Source organism: Amia ocellicauda, chromosome 3 (genome assembly GCF_036373705.1).
Source record: "Amia ocellicauda isolate fAmiCal2 chromosome 3, fAmiCal2.hap1, whole genome shotgun sequence".
In the NCBI taxonomy this organism is placed as follows: domain Eukaryota; kingdom Metazoa; phylum Chordata; class Actinopteri; order Amiiformes; family Amiidae; genus Amia; species Amia ocellicauda.
In genome coordinates this window covers 2,306,251-2,321,576 of record NC_089852.1, presented here as the reverse complement: position 1 = coordinate 2,321,576, position 15,326 = coordinate 2,306,251, and the positions used below count along the sequence as shown (strand labels likewise).

The window sequence follows — 15,326 nt, the reverse complement described above, 5'->3', positions numbered from 1 at the left end:
GTCTCTCTCTCCCTCCCAGCTGGGCTGCGCGGCCCCTGGGCAGGGTGGTCCCGGGGTTGGGGGGGGCAGTGCAGACACACCTGCTTGCCGCAGTGGAAACTTGCAGCGGAGGGATTACAAGATAACCAGCTTACTGAGGCGCTCATGTGATGGCTGTGGTCGCTGCTGACCCTGCTTACACACTCAGATTACCCAAAAGGTGGAAGCAGCTTTAGTGCACCTGTGCTCTATGCCTTGGGACCGCCGGCGCTGAGGGCCCTGCATCCCGGAGACACCGTGCCGACGCAACCAGGACCTTCCAGCCCCGAGGTGAGAACCAGCCTCTCTGGACCCCCGAGCCACCCTCTCAGTCTGTTGTAGCTGCACACAGCCCTGCCCCGTCTCACTGTCTCCCTCTGTCTCTGTGTCCCTCTCTGTCTCTGTCTCCCTCTCTCTGTGTATCGCTCTGTGTCTCTGTCTCTCTCTGTGTGTCTCTGTGTGTCTCTGTGTGTCTCTATCTGTGTCTCTGTGTCTCTGTGTTTGCAAGCATTGTGTTGTGTGAAATGCAGTTTTATCGCAATCTGTGATATTTACATTGCTTTACACAATTTTGCGTTTGTTGTTGTTGTTAATATTAATGGAGATTAAGTTAAACAAAATCTGACTGCCCCAGAGTGGGAAAACTGCCACACTGTACTGCTGGGATCCCAAGCAGGAATTGTGTCCCAAGTCGAGCCTCTTCTAACTTCAGCACAAACACTTCAGAGCAGGACGTACATAGATTATTGACAGCGCTTAAACACTCTCAGAACAACACCTATAAAATCTGCTTTTAGCACGGACACACGTTGATATTTTCATCAATTACAGGTGGAACGTAAATCAGACATTCGTGTCTAATGGTAATAAAACTGGCCCAGGGAGAGTCAGCAGCTGTGCGGGTCGACACACTAAACTGCTTCTCTCAGACGTCCTGGATTCCTGTCCTGCTGTTTCATGACCCGTATTAGCTGCCATCCTGATCCGCCTGCAAATTATACTGTCCCTCAGCTGAGGAAACTTCAGTGCGGCCAGTGGATGGACTTCTCTGAGGAGGAGACTTAAATCCTCGTTTTACTTTTTTGGAGGGTGGAAAGTATATCTGTAGAAATGTTCACAAACACGACCACACGCACCACACACACACACACAGACCTATCACAATGAACAGCTTATTGTGTTCAATGTCTTGCGGTTGAAAAGTGCCTGCCTGTGAGCGCTGTACTGGATCAATGGATTAGTCAGCAGACAAAGGGGGATTTTGTCACAGAATAAGGATTGGGCGTCTGTTAGGAGAGCACTAAAGAATAATCTAATTAAAGAGACATTTAATTACCTTAGCAAGCAGCCCTGCTTTTCCACCCTGAACCACGAAAGCAAAACAAAAACAGTTCAGCTGGGACGGCATGGCCTGCACGAGCCTGGGGAAGGGCGAGTGTTTGAACGTGGCCCCACCACCGGGCCCTCAGCACCACAGTGCTGACACAGCACCCAGCCCTGCACCCCCAACCCTCCGCTGATACAGAATGGAAGTGTGTCAGGGATCGTGGTCCGGCTTCAACAGAGACCTGAGATTAAATCCTAGACCTACAGACTCCAGCTCAAGAAGAAATGTGAACACAGACATATATTTTAAATGTCATTACAGCTCACACCTCTATCTGTGCAGATTCACTCAGAGTAAGGCAACAAGTGCTGTGTATACAGCTCTGTATGAACTATACTTCACCACGTGTGTACCATGTTACACCACACTGCACCTTGCTGTATTTTACCACAGTGCACCACACTGCAGTCTTCTAGGGGACAAATGTGTCACAGAGTCAAATTTGGCCAGAAGTCCCTTAGGAAATGTCTTGTTCCCTTATGACACCTTGAAGCCGCCTTCTGTCACACGGTGTCTTTTCCTTATTGGGTGCGAATTTGCATGGGGCTTTCCATTGTATGATCAATAATAATAATACATACATATAATCAAAGTAACTGAACACACACGCTACACTACAGCTACTAACCTGCTTAGTAACTTTTACACACTATTCGAGATGCACACGACTCCTACGCTAAACTCTACTCCTGCTACTGCTATTACAAACTTTACAAAATAACACGTCCAATAATATACCCCGCGCACATCACTGGCAGGTCAAGTATCTTCGGATAATTTCAATTCTGTTTCAAATATAACAAGCCGCAGTGGGTACTTACCTAAGAGCAGAGAATCAGCGACACAGAGGCGCATCAAACACTGAACTAACCTGCAGTGTGACAGCAGGCACACAATCATCGTGGCTATGAGTTCAAAACACTTAGAAATATAAAGGTTTAATTTACTTTCGTTGGCTTAATTGAGCTCTTGCGAGGCTACAGGTTTAATACATACGGCTGCCTCTTCAGGAGGAAAGGTGCCTCTGTTTGCTTGCTTGCCGGACCCCCGCGCTGTTAGGGGGGTGCTGGACAGCGCCGCGGTGTCGCAGGTCCGTCCCGGCGCTGTGAGCGGAACACCGGGGCGGGTCCAGAACTTTTCAAGTGTGGTGGGCAGCCAGGACGGGACAAAGATGTATCGTGGCGATTTCGCCTTGGCTTTGTCTAGATCGGATAGTTCCCTTGTGATTGTGACGTCATACACATCATAGCCATTTAAGAATTGCGTGTTTTTTAAGTTCGAAATGACGAATTGCGTGGCGGTTAGGCAGTATGGCTTACAGATCAAGCTACATGATACATACAAAACATGTAAACATAAAGTGCTTAGCTACCTACATTTGTCATTTATTTGTAATACCTCAAAAATCACCAAATGCTGCTTTTATCAATTTTACTATAAGTGTAATTGACTCATTCACAGCAGTCCCAACCCTGATTGTGAATCAAAGCTATTGTTTCTAGGTTGTAATAGCTAGCTGCTAATCAAACAGGATGCACTGCTGGCATGCTCATACAGTCAACATGTAACAGGTGACTGTTAGCAACAAACGAAATCCTTCACGTTTAGCTGTCAAGAAGTTTCGTACTTACGTGAAGAAGAGGTTACTCGCAGATCTCTCGGGTGGATGCGGTCCGTCGTGCATGGGTCAGGTGGGAAAGTCTATTTCAGCCTGAGTGAATTTGCTACTATAAAATAGGCTCACGTTTACCAAACCTACCACGATCATGGCAGCCTCACACAGTCAGAGGCAGGGAAATATTGATTATACATTTTTGTAATTAAATTAATTCACGTTCATTATTAATTAAGAGGGACTACTACTAATATCATTTTTACAGTTTTAGTGATAAAATAAGCTGTGGCTTTGACAGGAATCTTTGCCATTTCTTTAACATGGCACACTATACACTTTAGTATGTTTTTACCATGTTTTTTTTTCCCCCTTGGTTTTACATAATATCTATTTCATACCACACCTCAAGTCTCACACACAGGTCTCACGCCTCAGCACTCATCTCACTCTGACACTCATCTCCCCGCGTCGACAAATCCCCCCCCGGAAAAACACCGCTGCCAGCTCCCACGTTTGGAGATGCCCTTTGTAGGGTGCATTGTTGTGAATCAGAACACAGCCAATGTCTGTGTGTGTATGTGTGTGTGTGAGTGTGAGTGTGTGTGAGTGTGAGTGTGTGTGAGTGTGAGAGTGAGTGTGTGTGTGTGTGTGAGTGTGAGTGTGAGTGTGTGTGTGAGTGTGTGTGTGTGTGAGTGTGTGTGTGAGTGTGAGTGTGAGTGTGAGTGTGTGTGAGTGTGAGTGTGTGTGTGAGTGTGAGTGTGAGTGTGTGAGTGAGTGTGTGTGTGTGTGTGTGAGTGTGAGTGTGTGTGTGTGTGTGTGTGAGTGAGTGAGTGTGTGCATGTATCTGTGTGTATGTGAGACAGTGAGTAATACCAAACGAGCTCAATGGGTCAAATGGCCTCCTCTCGTTTGTTAACTTTCTTATGATATAGAATCGCTGTGCAAAATGTATTGAATAAATATTACTATGAAGCACAAAAGCTGTGGGAGAAGTTAGTGATTACTGGAACAGACTATAATAATAATTATTATCATTATTATTATTATTACGCTCAGCCTGTTCCCTTGGCTGAGGGCAAATAGCTATTTAGAGACAGCAGGAATCTCCTTCATTCATTAATAATAATAATAATAGTGTGACACAATAAGTGTTTAGCAGGCTTTGTGTTCCCCACACACACCTGTTCAGTATCCAGCTCAGTCCCAGCAGGGCATTGTGGGAGCAGCAGACCCCCAGTTCCTCAGCTCCCCTGTGAGCCACACAGCTGGGGGAACACACCAAGTTCCCAACCTGTCAATCAATTAAATTACATTAAATTACATCACATTAAATTAAATTAAATACCTACACACTGAAGTCCGTGCCTGCCCGTGTGTCTGCAGAGTGATGCTGCGGTGCGGGCAGCTTGTGCCCTGACTCCGACTCCGAGCTGCTGCTGTGAGGAGCATGGCTGCAAAAGAGCGGGGGCCCCTGAGAGCCCTCCTCCTGCTGACCCTGGGGGGGGTCCTTCGCTCCCTGGTGGGAGGTCTGCAGCCCGCGCACCCCCCCCTGCTGCCCGGACAGCCCTTCCTGATGCTCTGGGGGATCCCTGACACCCTGTGCGAGGGTCGCCCGGACCCCAGCGCCTTCGGCATGGTGGTGAAGGGGGGGGGCGCCACACAGAAGTTTGCCATTTTCTACCCAGACACTCTGGGGCTGTACCCCTACTACGACCTCCAGGACCAGCCCGTGGCAGGGGGGCTGCCCCAGCACAGCAGCCTGGACATGCACCTGCTGAAGATCGAGGCCGACGTGACGGCCGCCCTGCCCCCCCCGGACTACGCTGGCCTGGCCGCCATCCACTGGGAGGAGTGGGCGCCGCAGTGGAGCCGGAACCGCGGCAAGAGGGAGATCTACCAGCAGCAGTCGCGCCAGCTGCTTCGGCAGTTCTTCCCCGACTGGACACCCGCCGAGCTGGACAAGTGGGCACAGGTGAACATCCAGCTCTGATCTCCCCTCCATCTGATAACTGTCCCCTGTCCCCACATAGCTCAGTTATAACCACAATCATAGCTCAGTTATAACCACAGTCACATTCATGGCTTAGTTATAGCTATAATCATAGCTCAATTACAGCCAGTCACAGTTTGTGTAGTTGCTGGGCTGGGGGGGGGTGCGTGGCTTGTGCTCACCCTCACTGTGTCTCGTGTCCCGGTGCCGCTCTGCAGGTGGACTTCGAGGCTGCCGCCCAGGCCGTGCTGCTGGAGACGCTGCAGGAAGCCCGCAACCTGCGGCCACAAGCCCTCTGGGGCTTCTCTCCATACCCCGACTGCTACAACTCCGGCCCTGGACAGCGCCTGGCCAACTACAGTGGCTGCTGCCCGGCGGCGGAGATGGCGCTGAACGATGAGATGCTGTGGCTATGGAAGAAGTCGGCGGCACTGTACCCCTCCCTGTCACTGGACAAGCTGGTGGGTGGCACCCAGGGGGCGCGTCTCTACTCCTCCAATCAGATCCGAGAAGCGCTACGAGTGGCAGCCCTGGCTGGGACCGCCTACGACCTCCCCGTTTTCCCATTGGTCAAGAGCGTCTACTCCTCCACCAACACCTTCCTGTCCGAGGTGAGCGTCAGCCGGCAGGGCAGTGCCATAACTATACAACCGATTGTGACTTCAATTATTTATTCCTTGGGCTGATAATTTATTCATGTGGCAGCTTGTTTCCCTGCAGGAGAGTGAATGTATCCTCATGAAGAGGTATCAACAAGGATCACAGTGCTACGTGTCCGATCCCAGGCTGCAGTGATTCTGTCACCGTGATTGTTTTCAGTGGCGGGGAGTGAAAGGCCCTGATCTCAATGGCTGGTGGCATCACCACACCAGTATTGCAGCTGTGGAGAACTCAGGGCCTGATAAGAGAAAATCGTTTTACAGAAAATCTCTGAACTTCAGATTTCTGTTTACCGAAAAACCTGAACCTTCTGCCGCCCCCCTCCACACAGTCATCCATTTTAAACAGCCGTCGGCTTTTCAGGGTTTAACTTGCTGTTCCATCTCGGGCGAGAGCGGAGGCACAGAGCTCCTGTCAGCCAGGAGAGTGATAGATTAATGGGGTTTGTGACTCACTGCCAGATAGTATCTCCCCGTGCATGGGCGGCGGCAGCCCTGACAGAATCTCTGGCGCCGTGTTAAGACTCTGTGTCATAAAGCAAAGGCACGGCCAGACAGAGGGGCGGGGGGACGAAGGGTGGGCGTGGGTGCGCTGGGGGGGGCTGAGCTTCACTTCAACACAGCTAACTTACTTTGGGTGTCTTGGCACTTTCTACGTCACGCACTGTTTAACCAGATGGGTACCCGTGCTGTGTGCTGTGAAGAGAGAGCGAGCAACGCAGTGTCTACTGTCCCACTGTGTCTGACCCCCAGCCTGTCTGTCCCGCAGGCGGATCTGATCAGCACCGTCGGGGAGAGTGCTGCCATGGGGGCCGCTGGCATCATCATCTGGGAGAAGTTCTTCTCCACCAAGACCCAGGTAACCATCCCAGTGTTCATCCCTTCATCCATCACTCTGTCTCCATCCATCCATCTATCTCTGCATCCATCTATCCATCATTCCATCTCCTGACCCCCCTGACCCATCCCTGGTGTTTTCGTTGGCAGAGAGGCTGCTGGGAGCTGGCAGACTTTGTGCGGGGGGTGCTGGGCCCATACGCGGTGAACGTGACAGTGGCGGCACAGCTGTGCGCAGAGGGGCTGTGCCGGGGGCGTGGCCGGTGCGTGCGCAAGAACCCCGAGGAGCCCGCCTACCTGCACCTGCCTGCGGGCAGCTTCCGGCTCTCGCCCGACCCCAACGGCACCCAGGACAGCCTGCTGGCGCTGGGCGAGCTGCAGCACGGCGACCTGGAGGCCTGGCGCCGCCAATTCCACTGCCAGTGGTACGAGGCCCTGGAGGGCACGGCTGCTGACCAGGTGTCTGTGGGGTCAGGGGTCAGCAGGAAATCTGAGAAGAAGCCCCTGCTGACAGAGAGCCCTATGCTGACCGGGAGCCCCACCCTGATCTTGAGCCCCACCCTGACCTCAAGCCCCACACTGACCGGGAGCCCCACGCTGAACCACGGCGCCCCCTGTCTGCTCTGCGGCAGGCCCCTGCTGCTGCTGCTCGGGGTCCTGGCCTGCCTACCCGCCTGCGGACTAAGCTGACACCCCTGTCCCTCGGCCCAGCTCGGCACGTCTCCCGGCTCACAGCGTCCGCACACCCTCAGAGGCCCAGGAGTCTGGCACTACCAGCACCACACCGGGAGCAACACCCGCCCCCCACCCTATTTCTGTCCCAGTGAACGGGACGCACTGACACGGCCCCCGTACCCCACCCTTCAGTGCGAAGTATTGTTTCTCTTTTTCGTTTATTTGATTTCCCTTTTTTATTTTCTTTTGTACTGTATTTTTTTGGTTTCTCAGCAATGCTTTGCTGTGCTTGCCTATACTGTACTGTGGGTGTTTGTTTGATTTGTACATGTCAGAAGACAGGGCTGGGGGGGGTGGATAAAAGCAAGAAAAAGAGGAACAGAAAAGGGCTAAATTTATCCTGCACGGACACAGACTCTGCAATAAGCGTTGGTGAATGCAGAGCCCCTCCTCTCGGCTGTTATCCTCGGGGAGGGGGGGTATATATTTCTAATTATAGATATTCACATTGCAGTCACGGGACCAGTGAATACACCTAGAGCACAATAAAGACTCACTCTGCGATACACTCACTCTACTCAGTCGACACTGTACATACCGGTGATCATTTTGTATGATTATTGTACAGACACTGAATAATAAAGTTTACAATAAATGTCGATGTGTGTTCCTGTATAATCCATTGATTTATGAACACGTCAGTCGGGGCACAGATCCCCACAGCCAGCGGGGGCTGAGCTTCACTGCAGTTTTACTGGAAAAGCCCCCAGTGTGTGATCAGCACACAAACGTACACGCACACGCACACACACAGACAAACAAACACACAGAGATTAATTTTCTGTCTCTCTCACACACACATTGTTTTTCTCACTCACACACACACACAGACACACAGAGATTAATTCTCTGTCTCTCTCACACACACATTGTTTCTCTCACTCACACACACACACACACACACACACACACAGTGGGTGTTAATTCTTTAACCGGGTTGTGTGGACCCTGTGAACAGGTGGGGTTCCACTCCCTCAGAGACAGGGGGTCCTAGGAGCTTCTTCGGGAATGATATGCAGTGCTTGTTGTGTCTAAGGCTGGCCAGAGGAAATCTGGAAATCCTCCTGGGATATATCTGGTTCGGCTGCTATATCGGGAGCAATTAACAGCAGCAGGAAAGAACACCCCCCCCCCCCCGGAGAGCAGCCCTCGAAGTGAACACAGCCAGTGTGACGGCCGACACCGTTTATTTGTACAACACTGATTAGAAGACAACTACATCTCAGCGAAAACAACAAATCAATGCTAGGAAAAAAACAAACCTCAGCCCGTGGCTGGGGCTGCACTGGGGCTCCTCTCAACTGTCTGGAAGGTCTCCTGGAGTTTCCACAGCCCTGCGCTCCACACCTCCGCACTCACCACTCACTCCACTACTTTAACTGTAACCCTGCCTGGATATTCATCATGAACGACTGCCCAAGACTGAGCCAAGGGGCAGCCCTCACCGCAGGGTCTGTGCACTGCAGCAGCGGGGCCACAGTGTAGCTGGAGGGCAGTGCGTTGGGCAGTGTGTTGGGCAGTGCGTTGGGCAGTGCGTGGTACAGCATGTTGGGCAGTGCGTTGGGCAGTGCGTTGGGCAGTGTGTTGGGCAGTGTGTTGGGCAGTGTTTTGGGCAGTGCATTGGGCAGTGTGTTGGGCAGTGCGTGGGGCAGTGCGTTAGTATGTTTCAGCCTGAGAAAGGAGGAGGCAGGAGGTAGTGCTGTCTGTGGTTCAGGTCGCATGTGCCCGAGTTGCTAAAGTGCGTTCAGTGCCGGACCCGGCGCCACACTGACACATGCTGCAGGATACAGGTCTGGTCTTTGGTACAGTGTGTTTGGGTGGCAGTGCTGCATACGATGACAAACTGTCATCATGTTTCTCATTTAAGTGTCTTTGCTATAAAATCCTCAGCATAGCTTTGAATTCATATCACAGTGCATTGATATTGTAAACCTCTGTGCAGACCTACGAGTCTCTGACCAGCTGTCAGTGTCCCTGTGTCTCTGAATACCTGAGTCCCCGAGTCCCCAGCCAGCAACACAAGCCACCCCTCTCCCCTCAAGAGAGTCTCACAGGTGTGCAGCTTCTTCTGTCTCCTGATCTGGGCAGCAGGGGGCGCTGTGCCCTGGCATCCGCACCCCCCTCAGATTGGGAGAGACCACAGGGTGCTCAGGTCAGCGAGGAGGAGGAGGAGGAAGAGGAGGGTGCTGCCGGGCTTGGGTCTGTGCGCCAGGCTCTTGCATTTGTCCCCAGCCCAGCCCTGGTAGCACTGGCACTGGAAGGCGCTGCGCATCGTTGCCCTGGCAGCCCGGCTGAGCTCCCCACGCACCGAGACCCGCCCCCCCCCTGGCTGCACCGCGATGGAGAAGCTCTGGCTATCGAGGTGCAGGAAGGCGTCGGCCTCGGGGTCCCGGCGCACACAGCGCCCCCTGCTGCTGCACAGCTGCTGGCTACACAGGCGAGCCGCCGTGGTGACGTTGGCCACGTAGGGACCCAGAGTGAGCTCCAGGTAACGGCCGAGTTCCAGGCAGGCGGACTGTGAGGGGAGACAGAGAGTCAGAGGGTCATGGGGGCAGAGCACACCAATACACACATATACACACTGAACACACACATGCTGACACACACACTATGCACACTGCACAGACACAGAGCACACTGCACATACATACATACACACACAGAACACTGCACATTACATATATGTCTGTGAGCATGTGAGAGTGTGTCTGTGTGTATGAGAGTGTAAGTGCATGTGTGAGTGTGTGTGAGACCATGAGAGTGCGTGTGTGTGTGTGTCTGTGAGTCGTTGCCTGTTGCCCAGGGCATCGTGCCCTCTTACCCGGGTACTGGAATAGTCCATGCCGCCCCACAGCACCACTCCACTGGCCCCCAGCGCTGCACTCTCACCAATACTGGACACCAGATCCATCTGAAACAGCCAGACAGACACACTGAGCCCTCTGACCTCACGGCAACACCGGCAACAGGTCACAGAGTCTCAGCAAGGTGAACAGGGACAGTGTGGAGCGCTGGCAGCACCGGAGCCCCGAGCCGGGCCACAGCCCCACTGCTGCCATTACTCAGTCATTATAGTGACCTTTGAGATGTTTCAACCACTCATATACATTAATATGGACGACATACACACACTGCTACAGTACAGGTGTTCATGTGAACGGATGTGTCCTGCTGTGTTCACTGTGAGCCACTAGAAGAGAGCACTGAGCTCAGACACACGGTCCTGCCACTAACAGTAGGAATAACAAAATCTATGCGATCAGCGGACGCTGTTTTTTGTCAACTCGTTTATAGTTTGCTATTCCTTTGAAAATATCGTGCATTTCCACCTACCTCTGTCACAAATGTTTTGGACACTATAAAAAGGTAAATGGATGTTTCATATTACTTGAACACATCCTGTTTAACACATCCCCACTTCCTGTCAATTAGCAATCGTAGTATCAGCTCCCAGTGCGATTCCGCATTAATTACTGACGTGCAAAAGCTAACAGAACAGACTCTGATCTTATCCAGCGGTATCCCCAGCCCTCCAGCCTGTCCTCCACTCACCAGTGTCAGGGGCGTCAGGGAGTAGGCGTAGAAGGGGCGGCTGTAGACGAAGACGGGCAGCGCAGTGGGCGACTCAGTGGAGTCCGCCACCCTCAGGGCCTCTTGGACCCGTGCCCGCACAAACAGCCGGCCCTGGGGCGAGGAGCGCAGCGCCTCCACCAGGTACACCGAGGGGTACAGCGCCTTGCTCTCCGCGAACAGCCAGCCCAGGGCGTCGTTGCGCCGCAGCTCCAGAGGGGGACAGTGGCCAGTGTAGTTGTGCAGGCCGCGCTGGTACTCGTGGTTGTAGCAGTCGGGGAACAGGTACAGGCCCCACAGCCCCGCCGGGCGCAGGCGCCGGCCCTGACGCAGTGTCTCCACAAGGAACTGCTGTGCCGATGAGTCAAACTCCCAGATGGCCTGTTTCTCCACCTTACAGAGAGAGGGAGAGAGAGAGATGGAGAGAGGGACAGGGATAGGAAGAGGGAGGGAGAAAGAGAGGGGGAGGGAGAGTGATGGGGAGAGAGGGAGAGAGAAATTGAGGACTATTAAATGGGGTGAAGACACAGAGACACAACAAAAGCAGATGAGAAGAGAAGACAGAGACGGGGGCTCAATAAGGTTTGTTGTAGACAGATGGACACAGACAGAGGAGCAGACAAAAACACTGACATACAGACAGGAAGGCAGAGACAGACAGACAGAAACAGAGACAGTCACACAGAGAGACAGTCACACGCAGAGACACAGTCACACAGAGGGTTCTGTACCGGAGCTATCAGCGGGCACTGGGGTGGCAGCTCACCTTGCCAGGGGGCCAGTGCGGGTGCAGCGCGTGGACAAGCTCCCGGGACTTGCGCTGGTACACGTCCTTGCTGGCCCAGTTGCGCTCCCACTGTGGCCGCCACTCCTCCCAGTCCACCACGGCCAGGCCGGAGAAGCTGGGCCAGGGCAGGGCGCGCTGCACATCGCCGATCATCTTCTCACTGTGTGCCCGCAGGCTGGCATTCTGGGGGCACCCACCGTTCACCGGCTGCCCGCCGCGGTTGTAGTAGGGGTACAGGCCCAGCTGGTCCAGGTAGAAGATGGTGAGGCGATTGCCAGAGAAGGCCTGATCGGGGTTGGCCACAATGCCGTACCCACGCAGGGGGAGAGGCGCCCCATGCCGGATGTGGCACTGTTGGGTGGGCGCATTCCAGTACACCAGGAAGGGCTCCCCGGGCAGCACAGGGGGCACCGCCTGCTTGGCACCCTGGCACAGCACCACCTGCAGCACCTGGGCGAGGAGCAGGGCAGCACAGCGGGACACGGCACAGCCCAGCGGAGAGATGGGAGACCTGGCCACCTGTCTCTCCTCCTCCTCCTCCTCTTCCTCTTCAGCCTCCTCTTCAGCCCACAGCTTAGCATTGACTCTGCGGGGGGCAGTTAGAGGCAGTGAGGGACTGCAGGGCTGCACAAACCCTCTCTCTCATTCTCTCTCTCTCTCTCTCTCTCTCTCAGTGACAAAGAACTCTGGGAGCGTCTCAGTAACACAGAGACGCACACACACGCATACAGATGCAGACACACGGACACAGACATGGACAGAGACGCCTTCACACACACACACTCCCACACCAGCGGCCCTGGCGAGGGGGGATTCTGCGAGAGCGTGGTGTGGGGGGCTGTGTGTCTGTTGAAGAGAGTGACTCTCGTCCCCGTACTGAAGACCGGTATCTGACCCAGGCGCTGAGCAGCTTATGAAGATGAATGTGTTTGTGTCCCCGGCGTCACTGTGCCCCTGGACTCCTGACCTCTGGGTGGAAACTGAGCCCCCCATCCCCTCCGCTCCCACAGGAGTAACTGGAGCCTAGTCCAACGGCTCTATCAATAGAAAGGGTTCCCCACCCCCTCCAGACTGACACACACAATGCAGTCTATCAAATGTGTGTGTGTGTGTTCAGTGTGTGTGTGTCTGTGTCTGTGTCTGTGTCTGTGTTCACTGTGTATGTGTGTGTGTGTTTTCAGTCTGTCTGTTCAGTCTGATTTTGTGTATTCAGTCTGTGAGTGTGTGAGTGTGTGTTCAGTCTGTGTGTTCAGTCTGTGTGTGTGTGTGTTTTCAGTCTCTGTCTGAGTGTGTGTGTGTGCGTTCAGTCTGGCTGTGCAGATGCCCCAGGGGACAGGCGTGCTGTGTGTAGGTGCAGCCCATCCATCAGTAAAGACCCACAGAGCTGACCCAGTGCCTGGTGCCGCCCAGCCCAGCCTGGTGCCGCAGCAGCTGAACCCACTGGGCCGGAGAGCAGCCCCTCACCATCAGATGCTGATGAACCTGCAGGGATGAACCCGAGAGAGAGGGGCAGGATGGGCCCGGGGCAACCCCCCCAGTGGCATTAAACTCACAATAGATTATGAAATGCACTCTGTGATGGAAAAAGTAAAAACATTCATATATTAAGAATGGTGCTTTACAATATAAAGTGTCCCCCGGGTCCAGAGCTGCGTCCCTCTGACTGGAGATCACAGAACCTCAGAATAGATTTGCTCTTTCGCAACAGTGATGTTTTATTAAAGCTCCTCTGCGCCTGAAATATTCATCAGTGTTGTGTTGTAACACGCAGGTCCACTTTAACCCTTAACAACCAGGCACAGATTGGGGGGCAGTGAAGTGGGCATGGCCAGCTGTGGCAGCCGCTGTGTCGGGGGGGTGGGGGATCATGTTTAAGAGAATAGCCCTGGGGGTGTGGGTGTGGGGGTGGGTTATAGCTGTCAGCCTCCAGGGGAGCAGGTGTTTTACTTATACTGAGAGCTGGAGAAGCATTAAGATTCATTCAGCTGAAGGGGGGGCAGTGTTTTGTCATCTGATGCCCTTGAGCAGCGTCCCTGGGGGGGCGCCGCAGACAGACCCCTCTCAATCTGGTCCCCTGGCTGCTCTCATCTCTCAGCTTCTGTTAATGGGGTTCCCTGGCAGAGCAGCTGAGCGGCCGCGCAATTAGGAAAAAACTACAATAACATTTAAAAAATACACGGAGAAAAGAGAACATCATTGTAGCTACATGGCTCCAGTGAACGTACTTCCAGTTTCCATCTGTTTCCCTTTTAGGAAGCTGAAAAACTTGTCATAAAGGCAATTACAGCCATGCAGACCTGCGCTCACACACCGGGACCGGGGGTTCACAGCACACCGGCAGCGCTGGCTGGGGCACGGCTGCTCCGGCACCGAGAGAGACAACACCAGGGTAGCCTCCCTGCTCCTGGAGTGAGGAGTGTCTCCTGGTGTTCGGTCCAGAGAGACTCTGAGACACTGCGGGGGTTGTGGAGCTCAGGGACACAGGCTGGAAACACCGGCCCAGCTACCACAACCCAGAGCCCCCCACAGCCGGCCCTCCGCAGCCTCCATAAGGCAGTGTCTCTGCGAGGAGCGACTGGACTCGCCCTGTTAGACACCCCTGATCACTCTGAGCACAAAGCACAATAACCTACGGTGAGTACAGCGCAGCACAGCACAGCACACTACAGCACCACAGCACCACACGACACGGTACAGACCATTTCATGTACAAAGAAAATGTACTTTATGAAATAAACCACACACAGGAGAGAATGAGAGATGCCCAGTATAACACACGAGGGAAGCCGAACTCAGGTGCGCTCTGGTTACCTGCGCACCCCCCACCCCCTGCTCACAAAGGAAGCTCTGTCTGCCCGTCTTTGTGCATGTCAGACAGACACCTACACTCCAGCTACCGGCTCCACAGACTGACTCACTGACTGTCTCTCTCCTGGGGTCCCTGAGAGAGACTGACAGGTGTCCAGAAAACCAGCACAGAACACAGAACACAGAACACAGAACACAGAACACAGAACACAGAGCACAGAACACAGAACACAGAACACAGAGCACAGAACACAGAGCACAGTATACAGCACACAGCACACCCCCACTCCAGAAAAGACAGAGACTCACCGGCACAGAGCAGCAGCCATGGCTGGTCCAGCCCCCCCGTCACACAACACAAGTCACTGCTGTGCTCTTGTCACATAATATCAGGTTAAGGTTCAGTGAGTCAGGCTGCTACCGTTCCACCCCCACCACCTCCCCACCGTCACTCCCACCCACCCAGCCTCCCTCTCTTGCTCCCTCCCTTGCTCTCTCCCTGTGCTGCTCACTCTTGCCGGAGGAGCAGTCTGGGCGCTCTGAGGTGGGGTCCCTACACTGGGCCGGCGGTCCAGACCAGCCCACTGGAGGCTGGCAGGCAGGCGGGGTGCACCTGGCTCTCTCCCCTGTGCCAGGAATGGTACACTCCATGCCCATATGTTTGTGGGGATCAGGCTACTACCCTGTGGAGCTCCTCCCCTCACCACTCTCCCCCCATGTGCCAGCTATCACTCCTTCTCTCTATCTCTCCATCTCTCTTGCTCTCTCCAGCTGTCTCTCTCAGTTTCTCTCTCACTTGCTTTGTCTTCCAGGCACTCCCTCGGTCTCTCCCAGCCTGGAGATTGTGCACTTCAACATCACAACCAGCAAACAAGAACACACTTTCTGTCCCGCATGGCAAAGAAGGACACTGCTTCTCC

General features: G+C 53.8%; 2 protein-coding genes across 2 annotated transcripts; one reads left to right on the top strand and one right to left on the bottom strand.

Moving 5' to 3' along the window:
• The first annotated feature begins 139 nt into the window (after nucleotides 1–139).
• LOC136747254 (hyaluronidase-1) lies at nucleotides 140–7,840 on the top strand. The gene is made up of 5 exons (XM_066700199.1): nucleotides 140–309; nucleotides 4,404–4,992; nucleotides 5,229–5,621; nucleotides 6,439–6,528; nucleotides 6,657–7,840. The coding sequence occupies exons 2-5, from the start codon at nucleotides 4,468–4,470 to the stop codon at nucleotides 7,194–7,196; spliced, it is 1,548 nt and encodes a 515-aa protein (XP_066556296.1). The 5' UTR covers nucleotides 140–309; nucleotides 4,404–4,467; the 3' UTR covers nucleotides 7,197–7,840.
• Nucleotides 7,841–8,411: 571 nt separating this feature from the next.
• LOC136731653 (hyaluronidase-2) lies at nucleotides 8,412–14,830 on the bottom strand. Its single transcript, XM_066697699.1, has 5 exons — nucleotides 14,716–14,830; nucleotides 11,578–12,184; nucleotides 10,794–11,204; nucleotides 10,063–10,152; nucleotides 8,412–9,756 (listed from the first exon to the last, which is right to left on the bottom strand). The coding sequence occupies exons 1-5, from the start codon at nucleotides 14,733–14,735 to the stop codon at nucleotides 9,364–9,366; spliced, it is 1,521 nt and encodes a 506-aa protein (XP_066553796.1). The 5' UTR covers nucleotides 14,736–14,830; the 3' UTR covers nucleotides 8,412–9,363.
• Nucleotides 14,831–15,326: the final 496 nt, after the last annotated feature.